General features: G+C 42.1%; 1 protein-coding gene across 1 annotated transcript; it reads right to left on the bottom strand.

Annotated features, from left to right (window-relative positions):
* Positions 1-225: 225 nt before the first annotated feature.
* On the bottom strand, positions 226-21,122 carry prodhb (proline dehydrogenase (oxidase) 1b). The gene is made up of 13 exons (XM_080739517.1): positions 20,950-21,122; positions 16,341-16,375; positions 16,088-16,237; positions 15,761-15,825; positions 15,499-15,615; positions 15,273-15,349; positions 13,904-13,985; positions 13,028-13,120; positions 10,815-10,961; positions 8,500-8,675; positions 6,007-6,105; positions 3,458-3,546; positions 226-1,784 (listed from the first exon to the last, which is right to left on the bottom strand). Exons 1-13 carry the CDS (start codon positions 21,105-21,107, stop codon positions 1,594-1,596), a joined length of 1,479 nt encoding a protein of 492 aa, XP_080595643.1. The 5' UTR covers positions 21,108-21,122; the 3' UTR covers positions 226-1,593.
* Positions 21,123-21,471: the final 349 nt, after the last annotated feature.

Below are 21,471 nucleotides of genomic sequence, written 5' to 3'. Positions count from 1 at the left end.
TGATTACTTTCTATCCGAACTCCTAATCGTATATCGATAAAGACGCAGAACGCGGGCCTCAAATTAGACCAGAGAACGATTGGTGCAGTGCGATTTTCTCAAAACCAGGATATCCAAGTCAATATTACTCTTGTTCCTTTCAGTAACAACTCATAAAGTTTGCTTCAGCCTTTTTTGGAGGGCATATCAATTTATGTCAGATTCACTTTTCACAAAATCATTGCAAGACATTTGTTTTGAACAAATAGGCTCAAATCAACAAGCAGAACATTCATTACATCTCCACAAAGCAGCATGAAAGGCCTGACAATCCAAACAGAAAACCGCTGCCTCACAATATGTACATGATCAATGGGAGGGTGTCACACAATGTCATACAATTCAAGCGCACCAGTCCTATTAAAACGTCCCCATGAACATTATCTTCAGTCATGAAAATGCAACCTGCCAGACCCGTGGGTTATAACATCCACTAATTGGATACCGTATACTTTATGTTCTCTGGAAACGGCTCAGTAACCAACAATACACTGTACTCTCCCCGTACAGTGTGTGCATGTGTATGTATATATACTGTAAATATATATATACACAGTATAGATTGTCGCTGTCGGGTGGAAACCTTGTATGTCCTATATTGTAGCTTTTCAGGAAATGGAAAAAACAACTTGTTTTCCAACGGATGCAATGTGCTGTAGTTATTTAGTCTCAAGGTCTTCGTAATACTTTTTAAAACCCACAGACAGACTTTCAACCTGGCGTCCCTGTTTTGGGGGATCATTATTATAGGCAAACACTTTGAAAATGTTTCAAAAACCAGCATAACTCACACAACACGTCGCATCGTGACATGATGTGACCTCGTAGATCAGCTAGTCTCACTACTTTTGTGCAACATTTTCATCATCGTATATAAAATGACGTAAAAAGCCTAAATATGGAGATACAAGGTTTCTGCCCGACCGCGGTTATACAATAAATGAACCGTTCTAGCCGTATAGGGGGAGACAGGCGACACAAACGGCCATTTGAACATTCTCATCAGCTCGCAAACAGACATCAGCTGGTGATTCGTCCTCTGAAACGGGCACCACCGCAAACAACAAAGCACAGCCTCCTCCGGGACAGCAACCCTCAGTCAAGAAGATAATATAAAGAGTGGAATATTGATGTATCCTTTACTGCCATTTAAATCAAGCCTGTTACTTTTTACTATCGTCGTCCTACTCCAAGATAAATAGCGCGATAAAATGAGGCGTCCGACTCTGGCCCCCGCGTTGACATTTTAGGGGGTCCTGTAGGGGTAGTAAAGATGCCTGCGTTGATGGATAACACGGGTGGGCTCCACGGGCGCCGCGGGGACACGATGAGGAATGCTTATGGATGCGCGCAGGGAGGACACGCCGAACAAGGCTGGCGAGCGCGAGAGAGAATGAGGGCAAAAGGAAAAGGGCATGGCGGGGAGAAACGAAGGGAGACGAGGGGAGACAGGGAAAGTAAGGGGAGGGGGGAGCAAAAGACAAATATTGATATGCGTGCAAAGAGCAATATGGATGGACAGATGGACAATTAAATCCTCTCGTCTCCTCTCTCTCAGAAGGCCGGTCTGTAGAACAACTCCCCAGAGGTCAGTCTTCGTTTCAGCTCCGTCCACAGCAGGTCCCTCTCCTTCAGAGCACCCTGCATGAAGCCGCGGTTCTCCTGGGCCCTCCGGGACAGGTAGGGGATCACCTCGTTCACCGGCCCGTACGGGACGTACTTGTAGACGGGGAAACCGGCCTGTCCTGGAATAGGGAGCAATAGTGTTCCTTTTCAGTATACTTATACCCAGTCACACCATGATGTTGCAGCTTGTGGACAAGAACTGAACTGAACGCTGGCGTCAGCTTGAAGATCAGTTATTGGCGGCGAGCAACCCCATTGTATAGACGGGTCAATGCAAGTGGTCATTTATGGCCTACATTCTCATCAGCTCACAAAAATACATCAGCTGTTGATATACGTCCTCTAAAACAGACACCACCGCCAATATACAGCAAGAACCGGGAAATGCCCGGTGAACTGAAAGTGAGACATCAAAGGAAAGAGATACGTGCTTGCATAACATAGGAATATCTAATATAGTGCTTTAATCTTTGAACAAAAAAAAAAAGTTTTAGTTTGTTCTTGCGAAGCACTTTTGTACTTCTGTACACTTGTGTGTCGTGATAATCAATATTTCCCTTTGGCCAAAGGAGATCCATAACATAAAGGAGAAAGCCAGACAGTACAGTTATATGGACTGTACTGTACTGTACATCATAGTCCGTCTTCGCCATTGAACAGCGCATTGTGACTTGTGCGGCTTCCTTAACAAACGCACACATAGGAACAGAGAGCCCACGCTGGTATTAGGCTGTCTTGTTAACTGTTAGCAAAGCGCTGATCACATGTGTGGCTGTTGACATCAATAGGGTTTAAATCCCTTTCAGCTCGCTCAATTGAGCCTCGCATTGATGGACGGCGGCGGCCCGCCGGGCCGCACTGCTGCCGTCAATGCCTTTGACTGACAAACGAGCGCCGTAGAGCTGAACGGCGGCTTTGGGGTCGAGACGGCTCGTCAATATCGCGGTGTCTGGCTTTATATGTGTTACATGATGTCACGGGGTTGCAGACCGTTTGCCACGTATGCAGTCTGCGGTGCATGTCTGTTATCGTGAGGTCAAGCCAATAGCTTGGGGGGGAGTGGGGGGGGGGGGGGGGGGGGGGGGGGGCTGATACTATGACAATCACATCACATCAGCAGATATACGTGTAGGGTTGGAAAGGTCACTGATGAGGGGTGCGTGTGTGTGTGTGTGTGTGTGTGTGTGTGTGTGTGTGTGTGTGTGTGTGTGTGTGTGTCTCAGTGGTGTAAAGTAACTAAGTACTTTTACTTTTTTTTTAAGTGCTGTTCTTAAGTACAGTTTTGAGGTATTTGTACTTTACTGGAGTATGTCCAATTTCCAGTACTTTTACTTCTACTCTCCGATCCAAATATTGTACTTTGTATTTGAAAATAGACGATCTACAAGCTCACAACGCGTTGCATCGTGAGGCGTTGTGAGCTTGTAGATCTGCTATTTTCAAACATTTTGTAAGTTTTTTTATGTACATTTTGATGCCAATACTTTTGTATTTTTACTCAAGTACATTTTTAATTCTGGACTTCTACTTGTAACAGAGTACTTCTACAATGCAGTATTGATACTTTTACTTAAGTAGAAAATGTGAGTACTTTTTCCACCACTGGTGTGTGTGTGTGTGTGTGTGTGTGTGTGTGTGTGTGTGTGTGTGTGTGTGTGTGTGTGTGTGTGTGTGTGTGTGTGTGTGTGTGCGCGCGTGTGCGTGTGCGTGTGCGTGTGCGCGTGCGTGCGTGCGTGCGTGCGTGCGTGCGTGCGTGCGTGCGCGCGTGTGCGCGTGTGCACATTTCGCTTACCTAATGGGAAGCTGATTTGATCACACATGCCCAGCAGTTGACCAAAGCACACCTTGTTCTCAGTTGGTTTTAGACCCAGCTCATTCATCCTAGATAAGAGATCACAGAGCAGACACGGAGTGAGAGAGAGAGAGAGAGAGAGAGAGCGTGCACAAGAGCGATGGAGGGAGGGAGGGAGGGAGGTAAAGGGTACCGAGTTCATATTCATTTGCTGTGAGTTATGGTACAAAGCGGAAGTTCGATTATGCCATTAACACGTCTTGATGTGGCAATTTCACCCGACGACCCAGTATTATGTGAAGCTTATTAGCAGACTGATTGATTGATTGACTGACTGACTGACTGTCTGATTCATTGATTTATTGATAACACTTTATTGTCAGACTGGTCTGAAGACTTTCACAGCAGCACCATGTGCAACATCACAGGAAAATAAATATTTAATTTAACACAATGCAGACTATATCCAAGGTGATTCAATTCATATCTTGATCTGAGATAAAGTACCAATTTTAATTATAGGTTTGACTAGTACACAGACGAGTGATTCAGTCTTAACACTGTTAAATGGTTGAACCCTGTACCTCTGCTTTGATGGTAGCCATTAGTGTCCACTGTTCAGGACATGACTGGGATCAGAGACGTTATTGTTGGCCAGTATTAATATGTTTTTATGGTAGACTGATAAAGTTTCATGGGCTCCCCTTGAAACTCCCCCATACAGACAGAACTACAGGCTCAATCCCAACTTTCCTGAAGTCTGAACTTGAAGACTCAGCCCTTCATACTCCACCTCACACCCTAGAGCTCCTCTCTCCTTCTTGCCCGCTTGTGTCTGTGTTTATAGATTACTATGCAGATTTTGTATCGGTTAGATATACAAGCTCACACCCCCGAGTGCCGCGCTGCAAGCTTGTATATCTGCTATTTTTGAAAGATTGTGAACATTTGTGCAAATCTTTGAATATGTGTATTTTTTAAAGCAAGATTTTTTTTATCTTTGCTTCTGGGGGGGTGGGGGGGTCCCTGGAACAACATATTTTGAGATGGGGGTCATGGCCAAACACATATACTTTAGGGGATTCTTGACATGACAGTGTTTGAGAACCACTGTTCATAGAACAAAAGACTTGCACAACCTTTCACGATATTTCAAAAATAGCAGAGTGTCGCGCTGCGAGCTGGTATATCTGCTATTTTTGTATAGTTAAAGCATAAATACTGGTTAAAGTAATAATGCGTAATAATGCGTTCCAGGTCTTAATGGGTTAAAGTAGCGGACAGTGTATTATTACTATACTGTGCAGAACACTCATAACCACAGAAGTGAGAAATAAATGAAAAATAAGAGTCTGTCTGCTCACCCCCCAAAAGATGCGGCGTAGAAAAATGAATTATTTGTTTTGTCCTTATTTGTCCTGAGATAGTAGATGTTTTCTTTTTATTACACCAACTTATTTGTATTTTGTACAATGCTTGTTTTTTCTTTTTCATTATGGATAACAATTGGAGCTTTACAAGAGTCAGAGGTGAACAAAATACAATTCCTTTAGTTTTCTTTGTGTTCTTGGTATACTATCATCTTGTCTAAAACGACATGCCCAAAATAGGGCGCCAGGTTGAAAGTGTTTAAGTCTGCCTGAGGGTTTTGTAAATATTTAACCAATGAAAAGTATTATCAAGAGTTTGTGGCTAAATAATAACAACATTGGATTTACTTGAAAAATACAGTAGGTGAATGTATTCCATTTAGCATTAGCTAAATGGAATAAAGCATTAGAGTGGACTTTAGTTTGCTGCTGCTGCAGAAACGAAGCCTTTAAAGGGACTACACCATGAATTTCACATTTTTCATTTTTTTCTTGTTTTTTGGTCTTCCCAGTGTCTCTTCAAGCTCCAAAGCTGCCCCATACGACGGTCAGTCTGACAAGCTGACGTCATCGTATTCTCCGTACTGGTCTCTATGTGTCAATATCGCCGTATCAGTAGTTTAGTTTAGCGGACTCAGATGAATACGTCATTGTGTAAAATATACCCTAATTCGGTTCGGTTCAGGGAGTCACAACATCTCGGCAGCACCGAAGAGAGGACTTTATGGTGGTACCCGTCCCCCCCGAACCTCTGAATGACATCATATTGTAGTTTGGACAGAGCCAAACTGAATTAAACTCGGCTCTAAAAGTGCATGCATCGACCCAAAGTTGACCACCCCTGCTCTATATCGTCCCGCAAAAAAACAACAAAATAGATACCACGCAATAACACCCAACGGGACACTAAAATGATTCAAAAACGTCTCCATATCCCAAGTGTCCATAGCCTCTGGCTGCGGCCTCCTGTTGTGAAATTACTCATAGTTTTTTCTAAGTTTGTAAAATGTTGAAAAATATACTGTAGGCTATATATTTCCAATTTGCCGGCCTCCTTGGTGGCCACGGCCAACACTTTGGGCTACCATGATGGAAGGATGTCTTGGCTGTATGTGAAGAGGCTGAGTAGAAAAAGGATGCTGTGTGTAGAGACTCAGAGGAGAGAGGAGGAGACCTTACCGCCTCAGGGTGTGTCTGACTGTGTCCTCGTTGTGTGAAGCCACCATGACATTGGCATTTCTGTTGAGGGCAATCTCATCCAGCACATAGTCCAAACACCTTAAAAAGCATGCACGTACGCACGCACGCAAACACACACACACACACACACACACACACACACACACACACACACACACACACACACACACACACACACACACACACACACACACACACACACACACACACACACACATTAACAGCATCAGTGACCTTTTCTTTCCCTGTGAAGTGGGTATTAGGGGTGCAAGTCTCATTTAACAAACCATTAATGTTCATGGAAAAAAAATTAATCGAAAATTGGCTCATGTATTGTATTCATTTTCAAGTCTTAGTATTTAATTGTTATGCATATTTCCTCTGCGTTTTGCAGTGGGCTGTATTAAATTACCTAAAATGTGAGCCAATTCAATTACGCGGTCTTGCATTGTTTCTAATTCTTTAACATTTTTATCCCACAAATGTTGTAACCCATTTTTTTTCACCCGGTGTCAATTGCCTAATGTAATCCTGTGTGCTACACTCCCTCTGCCAACCTGGATAGAGCAACGGACTGACTTCATGCTTCCTTCTATGCATGAGGAGTAGAAGTGGAAGGAACATGTTATTCCAACCAGTTCCTTTCCCCTCCATCAGGCGGCCCAGCTGACCAGGGGACCAGGATTACTGCATGTTTTTTGTGAGGGTACAGTACCTACCCTAGGAGACACGGGTAGAACATGCAAACTCCACACAGAAAACGCCTGTTTGTCAACCCCTCCTAGGGTATGGGCACTGATGATGCAGAGGAGAGAACACGCCCCCAGCGCCCACAACGTCCCCAGCGGGATTTGAACCCAGGACCTTCTAGCTGTGAGGCGACAGTGCTACCGACTGCGTCACTTGCATTGTTTCTGATCAGCTTGACCTACTGCATGTCTTCACTGTTCTCTATCATCTAAAACACACTACGCTGACTAGGATAAAACAGGAGATGAAGAGAAGTAACGTAGTCCTTAACTATACCTGGCTTGGTTGAGAGGGGAAATACATGTGCATGTTAGTTTCATTAAGATTTTTATAATGCTTTTATTTAATTTTATAGATGTAGCTGGAATATTTACCCCACATTATGCTGGAAAACAACTTTGATTTTGCTTAATTTTCAATGGCAGGGCTTTTTCTAAAATGATGAATTACTTTTAGTGCATAGTGTAGTTAATATTGTATTAACAGGTCGATGACTCCACCTGCCTTTCACTAGTCTCAAGAGCAAATTTCCAGCAAAGTTGAATCAAAGGACGAGACGAGACTACTCCTATTTAAATTCCTTTTTAAGTGACATAATTAATTACCGCTCTTTGTTGAAGGCTTACATACGTTGACTTTCAAATGACACAACGTACAATGTTCCAGTCACAGCTCACACACTGCTGAGATACATAGCAAAATGAGCACACGAGTACTCGCGGGGGAACTGGGGCGGCGGTTGCGTATTCGATTAGAATTTTTCCATTTATTTCTCATATCCCTAGTGGGGATTGCTTCAACAATGGCTGAATTCTGCTAACGAAGTGACGCAGAGGATTAAACTATGGATTACATGGAGTGTGGGAGATTATTTTAGTCTTACGTGGCAACATACGGTACCTAAATAAATCACTCTAGATAAAGCAAAAATAATATCAGAAGCCTGTGTGATTAATTATGTGCGTGTGTGTGACAAACAGTGAACGGTTTTCTCTCAGAAGGGGATTATTTTTTTCTAGGAATAATAAATATGCACAAAACAAGGCAGACAGCTTCTCTGACAACCCGCTTTCTCTGTATGCTAATGTGTTCGTCATGTGCCCACAACAGCACACGTCTGAATCCCAGATCATTCATCTAGCCCACTGGTTCTCTGGGGGGGGGGGGGGGGGGGGTTTGAACGCTTGTAGATCAGCTATTTCCGCTATTTCTTTAAAGTATAAAGTTATTAAATATGTCAGTAATTTCTTTGTAAATTCAGGTTATTTGTCACATATCTGCCCAGACCAAGTTATGATTGCGAAGCCTAAAAAAACAAACGGAAATGTAATTTGTATTCATACACCGTATGCTCCAGTTTTAAACAACAGAAACAACTAATTGTTATTCGCAATTATTAGCATGACAATTAATTGTCAACGTAAATTTGTATTCATGACAGCCCTATGTACTAATGTCTGTCATAACAGTGTCCTTATAGTAAATACATTTTAGACAAAACTCCTGAGGAGTTCCAAGTTGTATGAAAATCAGCCTATCCGTTCTCAATTGGGTCCCTGAACCTTGACCACTGATTACCTTGACCATGGGGCTTTCTTTGAGGCAGTGTACTTATCATTCCCTCCAAAATTCATGAAAATGGGCTACAACTTCCTTGTGAAAATGTCTCATAGATGTAACTCATAGATGTAAATAAAATAAAAAAGATGTTCCTTCTGTCACCTGTGGTACATTATGTTGGTGATCTCGTAGTCGGGGTTGATGGGGTCCTCATAGCCGATCTCCTGGGCCCTCTCTCTCTCTTGGTACATGTAGGCCCCGCGCACCAGCTTGGCCCCAAAGAACCAGCCCTCCCGTCGGGATAGCTCCACATCCATGGTCACATTGTCATAGGCATCCTGCAGTTAGAAAGAGATGAGCGAAAGTGTGATAGAAATAATAAAAAAGCATCTCTTGTTCTGCATCTCTCTATCATGAGTTTGGTCCTTGGACCTTTTTAATCCAAAACGTAATCATCTTTTCGGGGCAACAATACTGACCAGTAACTAAGACTCTCTAATCGGGAGATAAGCGACCGTCAGGTCTCATACACAAACTTTAGAAGGCAATCATAGCCAATCAGGAGGGAATATGGGAAATGTGACATATCCAGGTTGATGACATGACTTTAGATATACTGTGTACTGTTTTGCGTGATTTTAGGGCAAAATGTGTAGGAGCAGTGTCCAAAAATTTGTTTTGCAAGAATCGGCCTTATGGTGGCGCTAAATGGGACAGATCCATGTTGATGACATGACTCTAGACATACTGTGTACCACTTTGCGTGATTTTAGGGCAAAATATGTAGGAGCAGTGTCCAAAAATGTGTTTTGCAAGAATAGGCCTCATGGTGCCGCTAAAAGAGGGGCATGTGAGAAATGAGGAGTTTGGCAGCCAAGGAGTGTGTGCAAAGTTTGGCACGGATAGGGGCAATGGTGGCGGAGATATGAGTAGGGGAAAAGTGTGACGTGACGGACAGACTGACAGACTGACTGACTGACAGCCGGTGGAGGTTTTGATAGTAACTGCGACCTGGCGGTCACAATCAATCCCTCCAAGTTGTATGAAAATCAGCCTATCCATTCTCAATTGGGCCCCTGAACTTAATGATTACCATGGCCATGGAGCTTTCTTTGAGGCAGTGTACTGATCATTCCCTCCAAAATTCATGAAAATGGGCTAACTTGCTAACAAACACACCATACCATACCAAACCAACAGACAGATTGGACCAATTACATTACCCTGGCAATGGCATGCATTGCTGCGGGCTAGGTAAAATAAAACAATAAAATTTCTCTGGGAGTCCACTGGCTGTGAAAGCCTCATATTTTCCATTCCCTGTGAATGGAAAATGTTTTTGTTTAGTTTTTTATTCTCATACAGCACCTTACTTGTCAAATTGCATCTAAAAAGAGAACGGACTAATTAATCTCAGCACAAGGCTGCAACTATCGATTATTTTCTTAGCGATTATTCTATTGATTACCTTTTCGAGTAATAGAATAGAATACTTCGTTGCACAATGGTGTCATGCAGAAATAGTTTAAAAAAGCTGCCTGTAATGACATGCCCCAAATAGAAATGTATTACTATTTGATAATTGTATAAAATTATCGTTTATTGATAAAAAAAAAAGAATACCTATTAACTCATTGACTGCCAAGGCCCGAGTTTCCCGAGTTATTACAGTAGTCCCAGGCTGCCACAGCCCGAGTTTCCCGAGTTGGAAGCCATTTTGAAAAAAAAGGGGAAAAAAAAGAAATCAATTTTTTTTTTTTATAAAAAAAATTATAAAAATGCCTCAAATGTATTTGGCATGATCGCAATTGCGAAATTGCATGTTTAGCCCCATAACAAACACATCTTTCAAAATGTCAAAAATGGCTGTTTTGTCTGACTTTGAAGGCTTGTATCTCATGAATGCCTGAACGGATTTCCAAGCGGATTTTTTTGTTTGAAAGCTGTTAAAAAGTACTACACATATGGTGCATGATCTAGGCATGGGCGTGCACGATCCGTGCACTAAAAATTGATCCGTGCACTAGAAATTTAGGAAGGTGGCAGTGTTTGTTTTGTCTGACTTTGAAGGATTCTATCTCATGAATGCCTGAACGGATTTCCAAGCGGATTTTTTTGTTTGAAAGCTGTTAAAAAGTACTACATATATGGTGCATGGGCGTGCACGATCCGTGCACTAAAAATTGATCCGTGCACTAGAAATTTAGGAACGTGGCATCCTGGTACTTGGCGGCCATCTTGAAAAGGGCATTCAATGAGTTAAGGCCTGAGATCGATTCTACAAATGCTAAAGCAGTTACTGTTCCCTAACATTCTCGTGCCAAGGACCCCCAAATTGATATATATATATTTGGCCGTGGACCACCATCTGAAAATGTTTTTTTTTTTTTCTTTCTTTTTTCAAAAATAGCAGATGTACAAGCTCGCACCAAGTAACAATTAACTGTTCAATGAACGGCCTAGATGGACTGTGTGACCTTCAGGTAGCACTGGTAGGTGTTGAAGATGATGGGTTTCTTCCTGTTGTAGATCCTCTGCATCTCCAGGGTCAGTCTGCTGATGGCCGGCTGGAAGTAGGTCTGCTCAGCGTCCACCATCAGCCGAACGCCGTTCTCCTCCGCATGCTAGAGGGACACAGAGCATTCACTAAACCAGTGGTTCTCAACCTTTTCAGACCGCGACCCCCAAAATAATCATATTTTAACTGGGGACCCCCCCCCCCCACCCTGACGAGCACTATAGTTGAGGCATTACATTTTGTATAACACAGTTCTATTGTGGAAATAGCAGATCTACATGCTCACAACGCCTTGCAAATGTTCCTCTATACACTTAAACTTTATGATGGTTTGTTTACTGTTGAGTGGGAAAACATTGTTGCACATTAACTTAAACATCTGGGGACCCTCCAAAATAATGTGGGTACCTGTGGGTCCCGACCCACAGGTTGAGAACCACTGCACTAAGCTACAACAGTGGTTCTGGTGCTGCGGGACACACACAGGGCATTCACTAAACTACTCCATTTCTTTACTAAGTAAAAGTATCAATACTGCAATGTAGATATACTCTAATGCAAGTAAAAATCCTGTATTCATTATTTACTTGAGTAAAAGTACAAAGGCATCAAACTCACACTTACAGCACCAAAAGTAAGTTGGGGCAGAATGTCCCATTTCACAAATTCGAAATGTATTAAATGATTTTGAACCAATCTACAAGCTCACAATGCGTCGCATCTTGACTCATTGTTGCTCACGTCACGTGGTATCCCCAGAGCCCCGGAAACAAATGGTGACAGCAGAACATCTGCTTGGCAGCCAGTGGCTTGTGTGGGATGAAGGAAATTAATAAAACCCTGCAACAAACTGCTTAAGTAGCAATAGGCTTATAGGCTCCACTCTATGCTATGAGGGCTGCTGGGGTCTTATGGGGAAACTGGACGACAGGGGCATTTCTGCCTAATAGACGTCACTGACAGTCATTTGGGAAGTAGGAAAATGAGCCTAGATGTTATTTAGTGCAGAGTTGTCCTTTAATCCATGACTAGGAATGTGCCTACATGGATTACTAGCTTATAATGTGTTTTACAGAAGGATGAAGCCTTGTGAGCTATACAGTGATGATAAGCAAAGGAATGAACTCACTGTCTTGGTTTTTATATCATACTGAAAAAAGCATTTCAGGGTCTTGCAGTTTTGCAGGGTTCGAGTTCTGTGGCATTGGGAATGAACGAGCACGGTGTGCTGCTCAGGAGAAACATTTGTTGTTACTTGTTACAGTACAATTCTAGGACATTATTTTATTCTAGGAACAGGAATGTGTCATTTCTATTCTGACTGTGTACTTGTACTATCACCGTGCACAAAGTGCATTTGTTTTTAAAACAGACAGATAGTGTTGTAATGTAGAGCAGGTGGGCTTCCACTGATTGCCTCCTGGGCTGTGGGTGCTCAGCCATTGTCAATACTTTGGATTTATTTTTTAAAAACACAAGAAAATTTGAAATAGCCGCACTCTGAAAGAAGAAATGAATATAAAAGACTTGAGCTCAGATTCACAGCTTTTGCTTCTAAGAACTGCCTTTTGTTCTTTGACTCAGAACTTGCTACTTTGTTCACAGTAACTGCCGTAGGTTCGTCTTAGCTGGTTACCATGGTAACCAATAGCCAGAGCACTCCCGCGGGTGGGAGTGAGGGAAAAGACTCCGTTACCCATGATGCCTCGCGTCGGCCGTGAACGGGACCCCCCGAGAACATAATGGACACAATGGTTTCAGAGAGAATGGTATATATTAACTTTTGCCCCAAAGTCTTGTGTTTATATTACATTATATGCCTGTGTTGTTTTTACGCAGAAGAACGCAGGCTTTACTTGACGAAGCCAAGTTTTCCTCTCAAAACAGGGGGCATTTCAAAACAAGAGCCTTTTTTATTGTATTGTGATCATTCAACACATGTTTTATTCTGAAATCGTAGCCTACTACAGGAAATAGAAGCAGCAGCCAACGGGCTCCGTCAATATTTTCTCAACTGCCTTTGCGTCTCTGTATACATTATTATTTTATTTTACAGACAGCATGGGTGGGACTCTGGGCCCCAACGCAATTGCGTTGTCTGCGTCATGCTAGTTACGCCCCTGTCCCGACATCAAAGACATTACAAACTAGCACTAATGTGCATGTGGTTACCTTGGCCAGGACGTCCATCCTCTGTAGCATCCTCTTCATCTGCTTCTCCTCCTCGATGGTGAACTTCTCCAACAGAGGCTCCAGCTCACCTGCCTGCATGGACAAATAACCCCCAGTCCCACGTCACACTGCTTTGTAGTAGAGCAGCAACTACCCAGTATTTTCTATTGATTACTTTTTCAATTCATCAAAAATGTCTCAAACTGTTTCATGTCAAACACCCCCAAATTGATATTGACCACGGACCCCCATCTGAAAAGGTATTGTCAGGGACCCCCAGAAGAGAAGATTCATGTTAAAAGATTATCAAAAGTATTCAACATTTTCGATATATAAAAGAAAATAGCAGATGTACCAGCCTGCAGCATGGCACGAAATTGTCAATCGTTTCTTTTATCAATTATTGATTATTAATCAATTAATAGTTATAATCTACTAAATCGGTTCGATTAACACCCCTGATGATAAGCAGCCCCACATCACACTGCTTTGATGAAACCGGCTGACTGCCAAATCCCTTCAAACACTAGGCCCATTAAGACTGACTGACAGACTGCCATTGATAACATCATCATTGTAATGACCTTTTACATAATCTTTTATTTTTGTTTTACATTTCAGAGTTACTGCTGTGTTAACAGCTTTGAGTGGAGTAGGGTTCCATAATTCAGTGCTTCTCAAAGTGGGGTCCGGATACCTTGGAGGGTTCCAGGGGGTCCCCAGCTAAATTTGTGCTGCAAGCTTGCACATCCACTATTTTTAAATATAAAGAAAATGAAAAACATCTTTAAAGTATTTGGAAAATATTGCATAAATTAGATTTTTCTTTTTTTCACAAATCTTCTCTTCTGGGGGTCCCTGCCACAAACCACTGACCTGCACGTTTGGGACGACTAGCAGGTCCGATATCTTTGTTCTCTCGTCTATCAAACGATTCCAGTCCAGCATGTCAATGGTGCTGCTGAGGCAGAGGATAAAACAATGTATTATTAAAAAGTAAAACATTTAAAAATGAAACATTTTGATTTGGTTTATCCTTTATGTAGCCAGGAATCACTGGAATCACTTATTTCAGCGGTACCTGGCCAAACATTGAAGCATATGTGATTGTTGTTACAGAGAATTATTTATTCAAAGGAGATTATTTCCCCATCAAGTACATCAAGTTATTGATGCAATCTGCAATTCTGTTTGAACGGCTACTCATGAGAGACATTGCCACTAGAAAAGCATTATAGAAATCACAATCCTGTCATATCATAGAACACAGAGTCATATTTGTAACCATTCTTTTAAGCATTAAAGCGTTGGGATATATAGGCAGTGGGATATAAATTCAGAGAACTGACAGCAGTGAAGTTTTGACAAAACATTAACATACAGCCTTAATTACCTGGCTGTGTGTAGGACATTTTAAAATCCATGCATTAGCTAAACAATACAAATTCCCTGCAATAAACAAGTTATAATAGCCACTAAACTTTTTTTTTGCTGAGAACTCTCTCAAAAAGCATGTTCTCACCTCACCCCCCTGTCCTGCGTTTGTTCCCATCAAATCAGTTCCATACAAGTTTTCAAGTTTGGCACAGTGTGGACTCTTGTTGGCCGCGAGCTGTACTTCCTCTGTGCTTTCAATCAATTTGCCATTAATCTCCCTTCTCTGTCACAACAGCGCACAAAACCCAAATCAACAAAACTGTGGACACAGAAAGACATTAATCACTTAAACCCTTGCATTCCCCATTCTGGGGAGAACGTTCACCGAAAGTAACAGATCTCCAAGCCCGCAACGTGTCCCATTGTGGGACGTGTGAGCTGGTAGATCGTATATTTTCAGCGCAGAGATTTGGTATACAGGGTAAAAAAAGAACGGACCAAGTACAGAGCCGACCCCGGATCTTTAAGTATTAGTACCCGTTGTACCCGTCTGTTGGTGTCCCTTTTGTGCCCTTACCGTATATGGAGATACCATATCTTAGTATATGGCCAACTATACCCTGTATATTTACATGCCCATATATGGGTATAAAGGTCGCATAGGTGGTTCTGAACTGCATATCTGAAGCGGCTCGGCGGCGGGCACTGCACTTCCTCGAGGCCTTGCCGATGCGCGGAGCGATTTAACCGGAACCATCTCTAACATAAATCGTTTGATTGGTAGAGTTTGTTGGGGGCTGTACACAGGAAACCCCATAATAAGCACTTAAACCCTCTATAGCACGTAGGCCCTTTAGTATATTCTTACCCTGAGGATCCATGTTTTTCTGAGGCAAACCAGCTGTAGAAGTCGTCACCTTTTGCCCCCAGCCTGGTCAGAAATTCCTAGATGGATACAGACATGCTGTAAAACATTTTTTTCCTTTTTTGACAAATCTAACCAATATTATTTTAATGATGATTAGATTAGCTTCATCATAGATGCAGTATGTAATCAAATATCAGCAACACAACAGCAGGCGATGGAAGTCAACCTGCATTTGATCCAGTTCCAGTTTCTGCTCCAAGGCCTCCAGATCTTCTTTCCCCTGTTGTGCAGCCAGGAAGTTGAAAAAGCACCGCCATTTCACCAGAACCTCGGAGAACTGCAACTTCAGAGAGAGAATTGGAGGACAGAGAGAGGGAACGAGAGAGAGAGATAGATAGATGGACAGAGGACACATTTGAAAGCCCGGCCGTCAAAACTCCATCATCTAAATTGGTGGGCTGAACCTTTGTTCAATCCTCGCCGCCTACCAGGAACTGAGGTCGTCCCAGAGCAGTCATTTTGATTGCAGAGAAGCCGTCAGTGGCACCTCCACCTGGGGGTCAGATATACTTAGTGTTTAAATCAATCAAAACATGTCCGGCTATCCATATCACAAAATGACATGCTCATGAACAGCTCAGAGGGTTGTGTAGTAATGATTTTATTTTAAAAAGGGCGGATTATGAAGATTAACCACAGTCACACCACAGTAGTTCCATGGATATCATCATTCTGGGGCTGGCATATATGGATATTATATCGGCTTCAGTGCGCTGTGTTGTGTACATGGTTCTTCACACGTTCCGCTAGCTCACCCGATGCTTTGATGCACTTGAGAAAGGTTTCCATGTGCTGGTCACACTTGGCCTCGTCGGCGTAGAAATACGTCCGCGCTCCGGTCACTCCTCCACGGCGGTCCCCGAACCTCTTGTGCGCCTTGTACTTCTTTTCTCTGTGGTCCACACCTGGAGGGAGCCGCGAAACAAACCCACACCGTCATCATCGTGACGCCCTGGTTACTCGACAAAGCCAGCCTGCACAAATGAGGATGGAACGTTCTGAACTTACCGCTGTTCTCCTTTTCCACGGCAGAAACGCAGGAGCTGTGTTCGTGTAAATGAGAGGGGAACAAAACGAGACAGAATCAAATCATTTGACGTTTGGGATATTCGGTTGCGTTGTAATTACAGCTGGTGTCTGACACTCTAGACCCAGTGATTCTCAACCCTTTTAATTTCAAGGAGCCACGTTTTGAAATGCAATAGGCCACGGGCACCCATTTAATACGATTCCTAATTCTCTGGGACACCAATCTACACTGTAAACTCCTCTGTGTTTACCTCTGGAACCAAATGAAGCCATATGGGTCCATCTGGTTCTGTTTGTACACTCTTACAAGCCCATATGGGACCGTTTGGTTCCTAACTATCATTTAGCTGGGAATCCCCAGACCCTATGTTGAGAACCACTGTTCTAGATTTAATTTCATGAACCCTCCTGACCTCGATGGTGGCAGCTAGTCGAGGCTGGCCATCAAGCTGACACACAGTCGACTGCAGCTTTACACCTGTCAGCTATTGCACTGCCCTCATGGCACTAATATCACATTAAATTGGACCTATTCCCACCTTTAACACTCAGGGCTTGAGCAGCTCATGACCAGGTGTCCGTTTCCGGAAGCCACGTGCTCCTGGGCTTCACTCATTGTGGACCTTTGTCCCCCATTTGCAGTCAGTCTACTGTCCTATCAATAAAACAAATTTAAATAAGAATACTAATAATTCATGTCACTTTTTATGGCTTATTTAAAACAAATGCTAGCTTATTTTAGCATGATAAAAAGATCACAGAAGCGACATCATTATGACAAATAATCAGTCACACCTTTGCGCCATCATCCGCAAATTACATTAACAGCTGTTCCCGTGCACGTTAGCAGCTGTTGTCATTCCCCTAAAACAGTCGGGTCTTCCAGCAGGCTCATTCACGGGTACTACACTGAAGGACACGTACACAGACAGCAGGCAGGATATGAACACCCCTCAATTGACTGCTTAAAGGGGCGTACCTTAGTCAATATTTAACACTCAATATAGTGGCTCTCAACCAGTGGTCTGTGGACGAGCAGTGGTCCTTGAGGGGGTTCCAGGTGGTCCCCAGCTAAATGATGGAGAGTTGGTAACCAAATGGATCCTTATAGATCTTTAACTCTTGAAAGTGTTCATTTGGTTTCATTTTACGCTCTCAAGAGTTAGATTATTGTTAAATGTAGAATAATTGTTATTTTGATCAACGTGTGCCTTTTATCTCTCCTATGGTACCAACATCAATACAGTATGGATGGAATTGTGGACTATATCTTATCCAATGACAACAATATATTCTAAGTCTTGGGTCTGAGAGGCTAACTCTCATCAAATGGTGGTCCGTGGCTCAAATACCAAATAAATAATGGACCTTGATATGAAAAAGGTTGAAAACCAGTGCTCTAATATAAAGAGTAATATATATTTATACATTTCCCCTAGATATTTTCTGGGGCCCATCCTACAAGCCATTAAAGGGGAGGGCCAAAATCGAGTTTCCTTTCCTTTACACCTTACAACCATTTCTTCTTCCCCTCTCTCCGAATTACGATAGAGAGATCAATGACGCATTTGTTCTTATGTATTCTAGTCGCCTAACAGTAACATGAGTGCATTCATTTATAAATAGCCTCTTGAGACTGCCCAGAGGGAACAGTACCTGCATTGTTAATACCATCTTCCCATTCCAATTCCCATACCCCTCCCCCCCCCTCTCTCTCTCTCCCAGCAGCTAGCTGCTGACTAATGTTTTTGTTATCTTGACAGAGCATTGGAATGCCTGTAAAGCAATGCTGTCTAGCATCAAGCTAGCTTAACCAGCCTTGTCCTCCTGCCTGCACGGCCCAAAGGTCTGTGTTTGCCAAACAAAAGCCCAGCTGGCTGAAGTTTGATATGTCTCTTAATGGTATGAAGCTTGACATCCCCCCGACAAAGTGTATTCAGGCTGTGTTGTTATACTATATAACAAGAGAGAAAAGCCATTAAAGAAATAAAGTCAATGTCTGGGCTAAACTACAAGCATTAAGGACCAAAAGTCACGGCCAAGACATTGTCTGCACGCTTTAGAATCTCAATAAGATGTGATAACGAGTACAAAAAAAGAAAAGACTGGCTATCATTCTGAGTCAACGGACCGTGTCGCCTGACATTGAAACGTATCGCTTAACAGCAGGCTTTTTTCAAGCCTTCTCGTCTCACAGCTGACCTCTAAAAAGCAATGCCATCTTTGTGCAAGGAAGGAGGATTTTGTGTAGTCATCTGATATTTATTTAGGTACGGTAAGACAAGCTGTCTAATGTCTTATGTCTGAGGGAGATAAAGGTGTCAGCCTGTCAGGATATGTTTGCATACTTTTGACAGTTCATTAAGATGACAAAGCCGAAAAATGTGTGTGGTCATGTCTTGACTACATTTCAACCAGAAATAGTTAATTTAGAGACGTTTGTCGCCCACTCCTGTCAGTGTTGCGCATAACATATGCCCAGGTTGTTCAACTTGAAAAAATGTCTTCACTTCGCCTACTACACCCTATATACTTTTTTGTACGACAAATAGTAAAAAATAGCCAAACTACTAGCTCACAACCCGTAGTGAGATTGTAGGTCGGCTTATCTTTTAATAGCCAAATTGCAACAAATGTTCGCAAAATAGGGATCGGATGCCAGGTTTAACATAATACTCATAATATATGGTTTAATCAAATTGTTTAATTGTGATATTTAAAGATAGAATGAAGTGGAGTTCGAAAAACTCAAAATACTTTATTTTGTTCTATACTGTACACCTTTGCAATGATGCAGTGATTTATATGGTGTGTCCTGTAAGTCCATCTGACCTGGGCACCTTTGGTGCATGACACAGAAATAAAGAAAGACTGCATACATTTCACAAATGGAAACGTAATTTGGTCTGGCTGCAGGCAAACTAAACTAAATGACTTTTAGACGCCACATTTCATCCATGCTTCCGTCAGACTGGCTGTGCCTTCTGCTGCTCATGTGACATAATTCCTGAATAGCCAGAGTTCCTCAACGGCCAGCCAATCAGGGCAGGAGGGCCTTGACCGAGCCGACCAATTGAGCTTGGAGAGAGTGTTTACATCCTGTTAGCCTATTCCCAGACCAGAATCAATCACATGGGGAAAGTGATGTGTGTGGAAATGTGCCTTGGCTGAATGTGTTCATGAAATAAGGAAGGGACGTTCAAGTTATAGCTTTATGATTTAATAAGAAGTGTATCAGGAATTTCCATAACCTGAAACTTGACAGAACCAGTTTATGTTTCCAATATAAGCTGAACCAGGGAGGTACTTTTTACATTGGAGGTGCAATTAGTTTCTAAGAACCCTATTTGAAACCGAGCCGTAGCGTTTTGAAACAAATCCAGAACCCAGTGGTAGAAAGTAACTTAGTACATTTACTCTATACTTAAATACTGTACAAAATGAAATCTTTTTCTATCCATTACTCATGCCATGGAGAATTCATGTTTTTTTTTTTTTTTTTTTCGCATTCCTAAGCCAATAATTTGAGGAGACTCTTTATGTTTCCATAGGGAACAAAGCAGGTTCTTTGTGTCTCCATAGGGAACCACAGCTGGTGATCAAATTATTAGCTTAGGAATGCGTCGAAAAACAAAGAAAGTCATCCAAGGTCACGTCAATGTTCAAGGTCAAGGTTGTACTTTATTGTTATGTCTTTTGTACAGGAACATAAGAGTTAAACTTGTTTTTGTTCGGCTTCCTTTCAGACATGAATCCATGAATTCAAGTCTCCACGGGGTGAGTAAATGATAGAAAAAAAGCATTTTTTTGGATGAACTATCACTTTAAGTACAATTTTTAGGTACTTCTACTTTACTGGAGTATTTCCAATTTTCAATGCGTTTACTTCTACTCCACTACATTTCAGTGGCAAATATTGTACTTTTACTCCACAGCAATTATTTGAAAGCTTTAGTTACTAGTTGCTTTGTAGATTTTGATTATTATTACAAAACATACATTAACCATTTCAAAATGGCCGAAAAGATCTACAAGCTCACAATGCGTCATGATAGGACACATTGTGAGCTTGTAGATCTGCTATTTTTATACATTTGAAAACATGTAACTACTATTGGTACTTTAAGTCCATTTTGATGCCAATACTTGATTCCATTTTTTATTCCAGACTTACTTGTAACAGAGTGCTCCCCCCCCTCACTCACAGCAAATATTCCACCAGTCCTTTAAAGGATATACATAAATATAGATTGGACATACCAAAAATAGATTGGTTGAAAATGGTTAAGGCTGCTTTATTCTGCCTACATGACAAACCTCCACAGGGTACTGCAAAATGTTTTTGCTGAATGTTTGTCTGTTTTCGTCGAATGTTTGCCTGTTACAGTATAATGACATGCATGTTCCCCATTTTCAACTCTTTTTATTATATTTTGACACTTGCTTTGGCAATGTAAACGTATATTTCTCATGCCAATAAAGCTCCATTGAATTGAATTGTCGACATGCAGTCTGTGGGGCTAGGTTACACTTAATCTGAGTTCCCAGAAATGTTTTGCCTCTCGCATACTAACGCTAACTTACTTACTCCATCTCTTTCTTTTCTGCCTCTTCCTGACTGATGTCCTCCTCGACACTGTAGTCGAGGACAGAGCCCACTCCAAAGGCCTGGTTCTTCTGCAGCAGGGGCCTGATGGCCTTGTGGTCCTCTCCAGCCACAAACTGACCATAGAAGGTCATCTTCATGAACTGTTCAAAGCCCCACTTTCCCAGTAGCTTCTTACTCAGATCCATTATCTGCGGGGACAATATCATATCATGTAATATATTGTACTGTTAGGCCTATACATGCCTAATCTTAGAGCTGTAATTTTCAAATACATTACATTACACATAATTTGGGGGTCCTTGACTAATGACTATGCAATATTCCTGACCCATGTGGACTGACTGAGGACTCAGGGCATGCCATTTGTTGAGGGGCACAAGGCCACCAGTGTCTCTTTCTTGTCATGAGTCTGAGTCCCCATAGCAATATTGTAAATACTATCTATCTATCTACTTACTTACTTACTTACTGTCCTGGCATTTTGCCCTTGTGACCTAAAAA

The sequence above is a fragment of the Nannobrachium achirus genome, assembly GCF_963921795.1.
Source record: "Nannobrachium achirus genome assembly, chromosome: 12".
In the NCBI taxonomy this organism is placed as follows: Eukaryota; Metazoa; Chordata; class Actinopteri; order Myctophiformes; family Myctophidae; genus Nannobrachium; species Nannobrachium achirus.
This window is presented reverse-complemented; position numbering and strand designations above follow the sequence as displayed.

Excerpts from the sequence above, each read along its gene's own strand:
- prodhb (XM_080739517.1), bottom strand. The coding sequence starts at position 21,107 with ATGAAGATGACCTTCTATGGTCAGTTTGTGGCTGGAGAGGACCACAAG. Across the intron at positions 15,350-15,498 it reads TGGAACTGGATCAAATGCAG|GAATTTCTGACCAGGCTGGG; the intron begins GTTGACTTCCAT and ends GTATCCATCTAG. Across the intron at positions 13,121-13,903 it reads TAGTCGTCCCAAACGTGCAG|GCAGGTGAGCTGGAGCCTCT; the intron begins GTCAGTGGTTTG and ends TTGTCCATGCAG.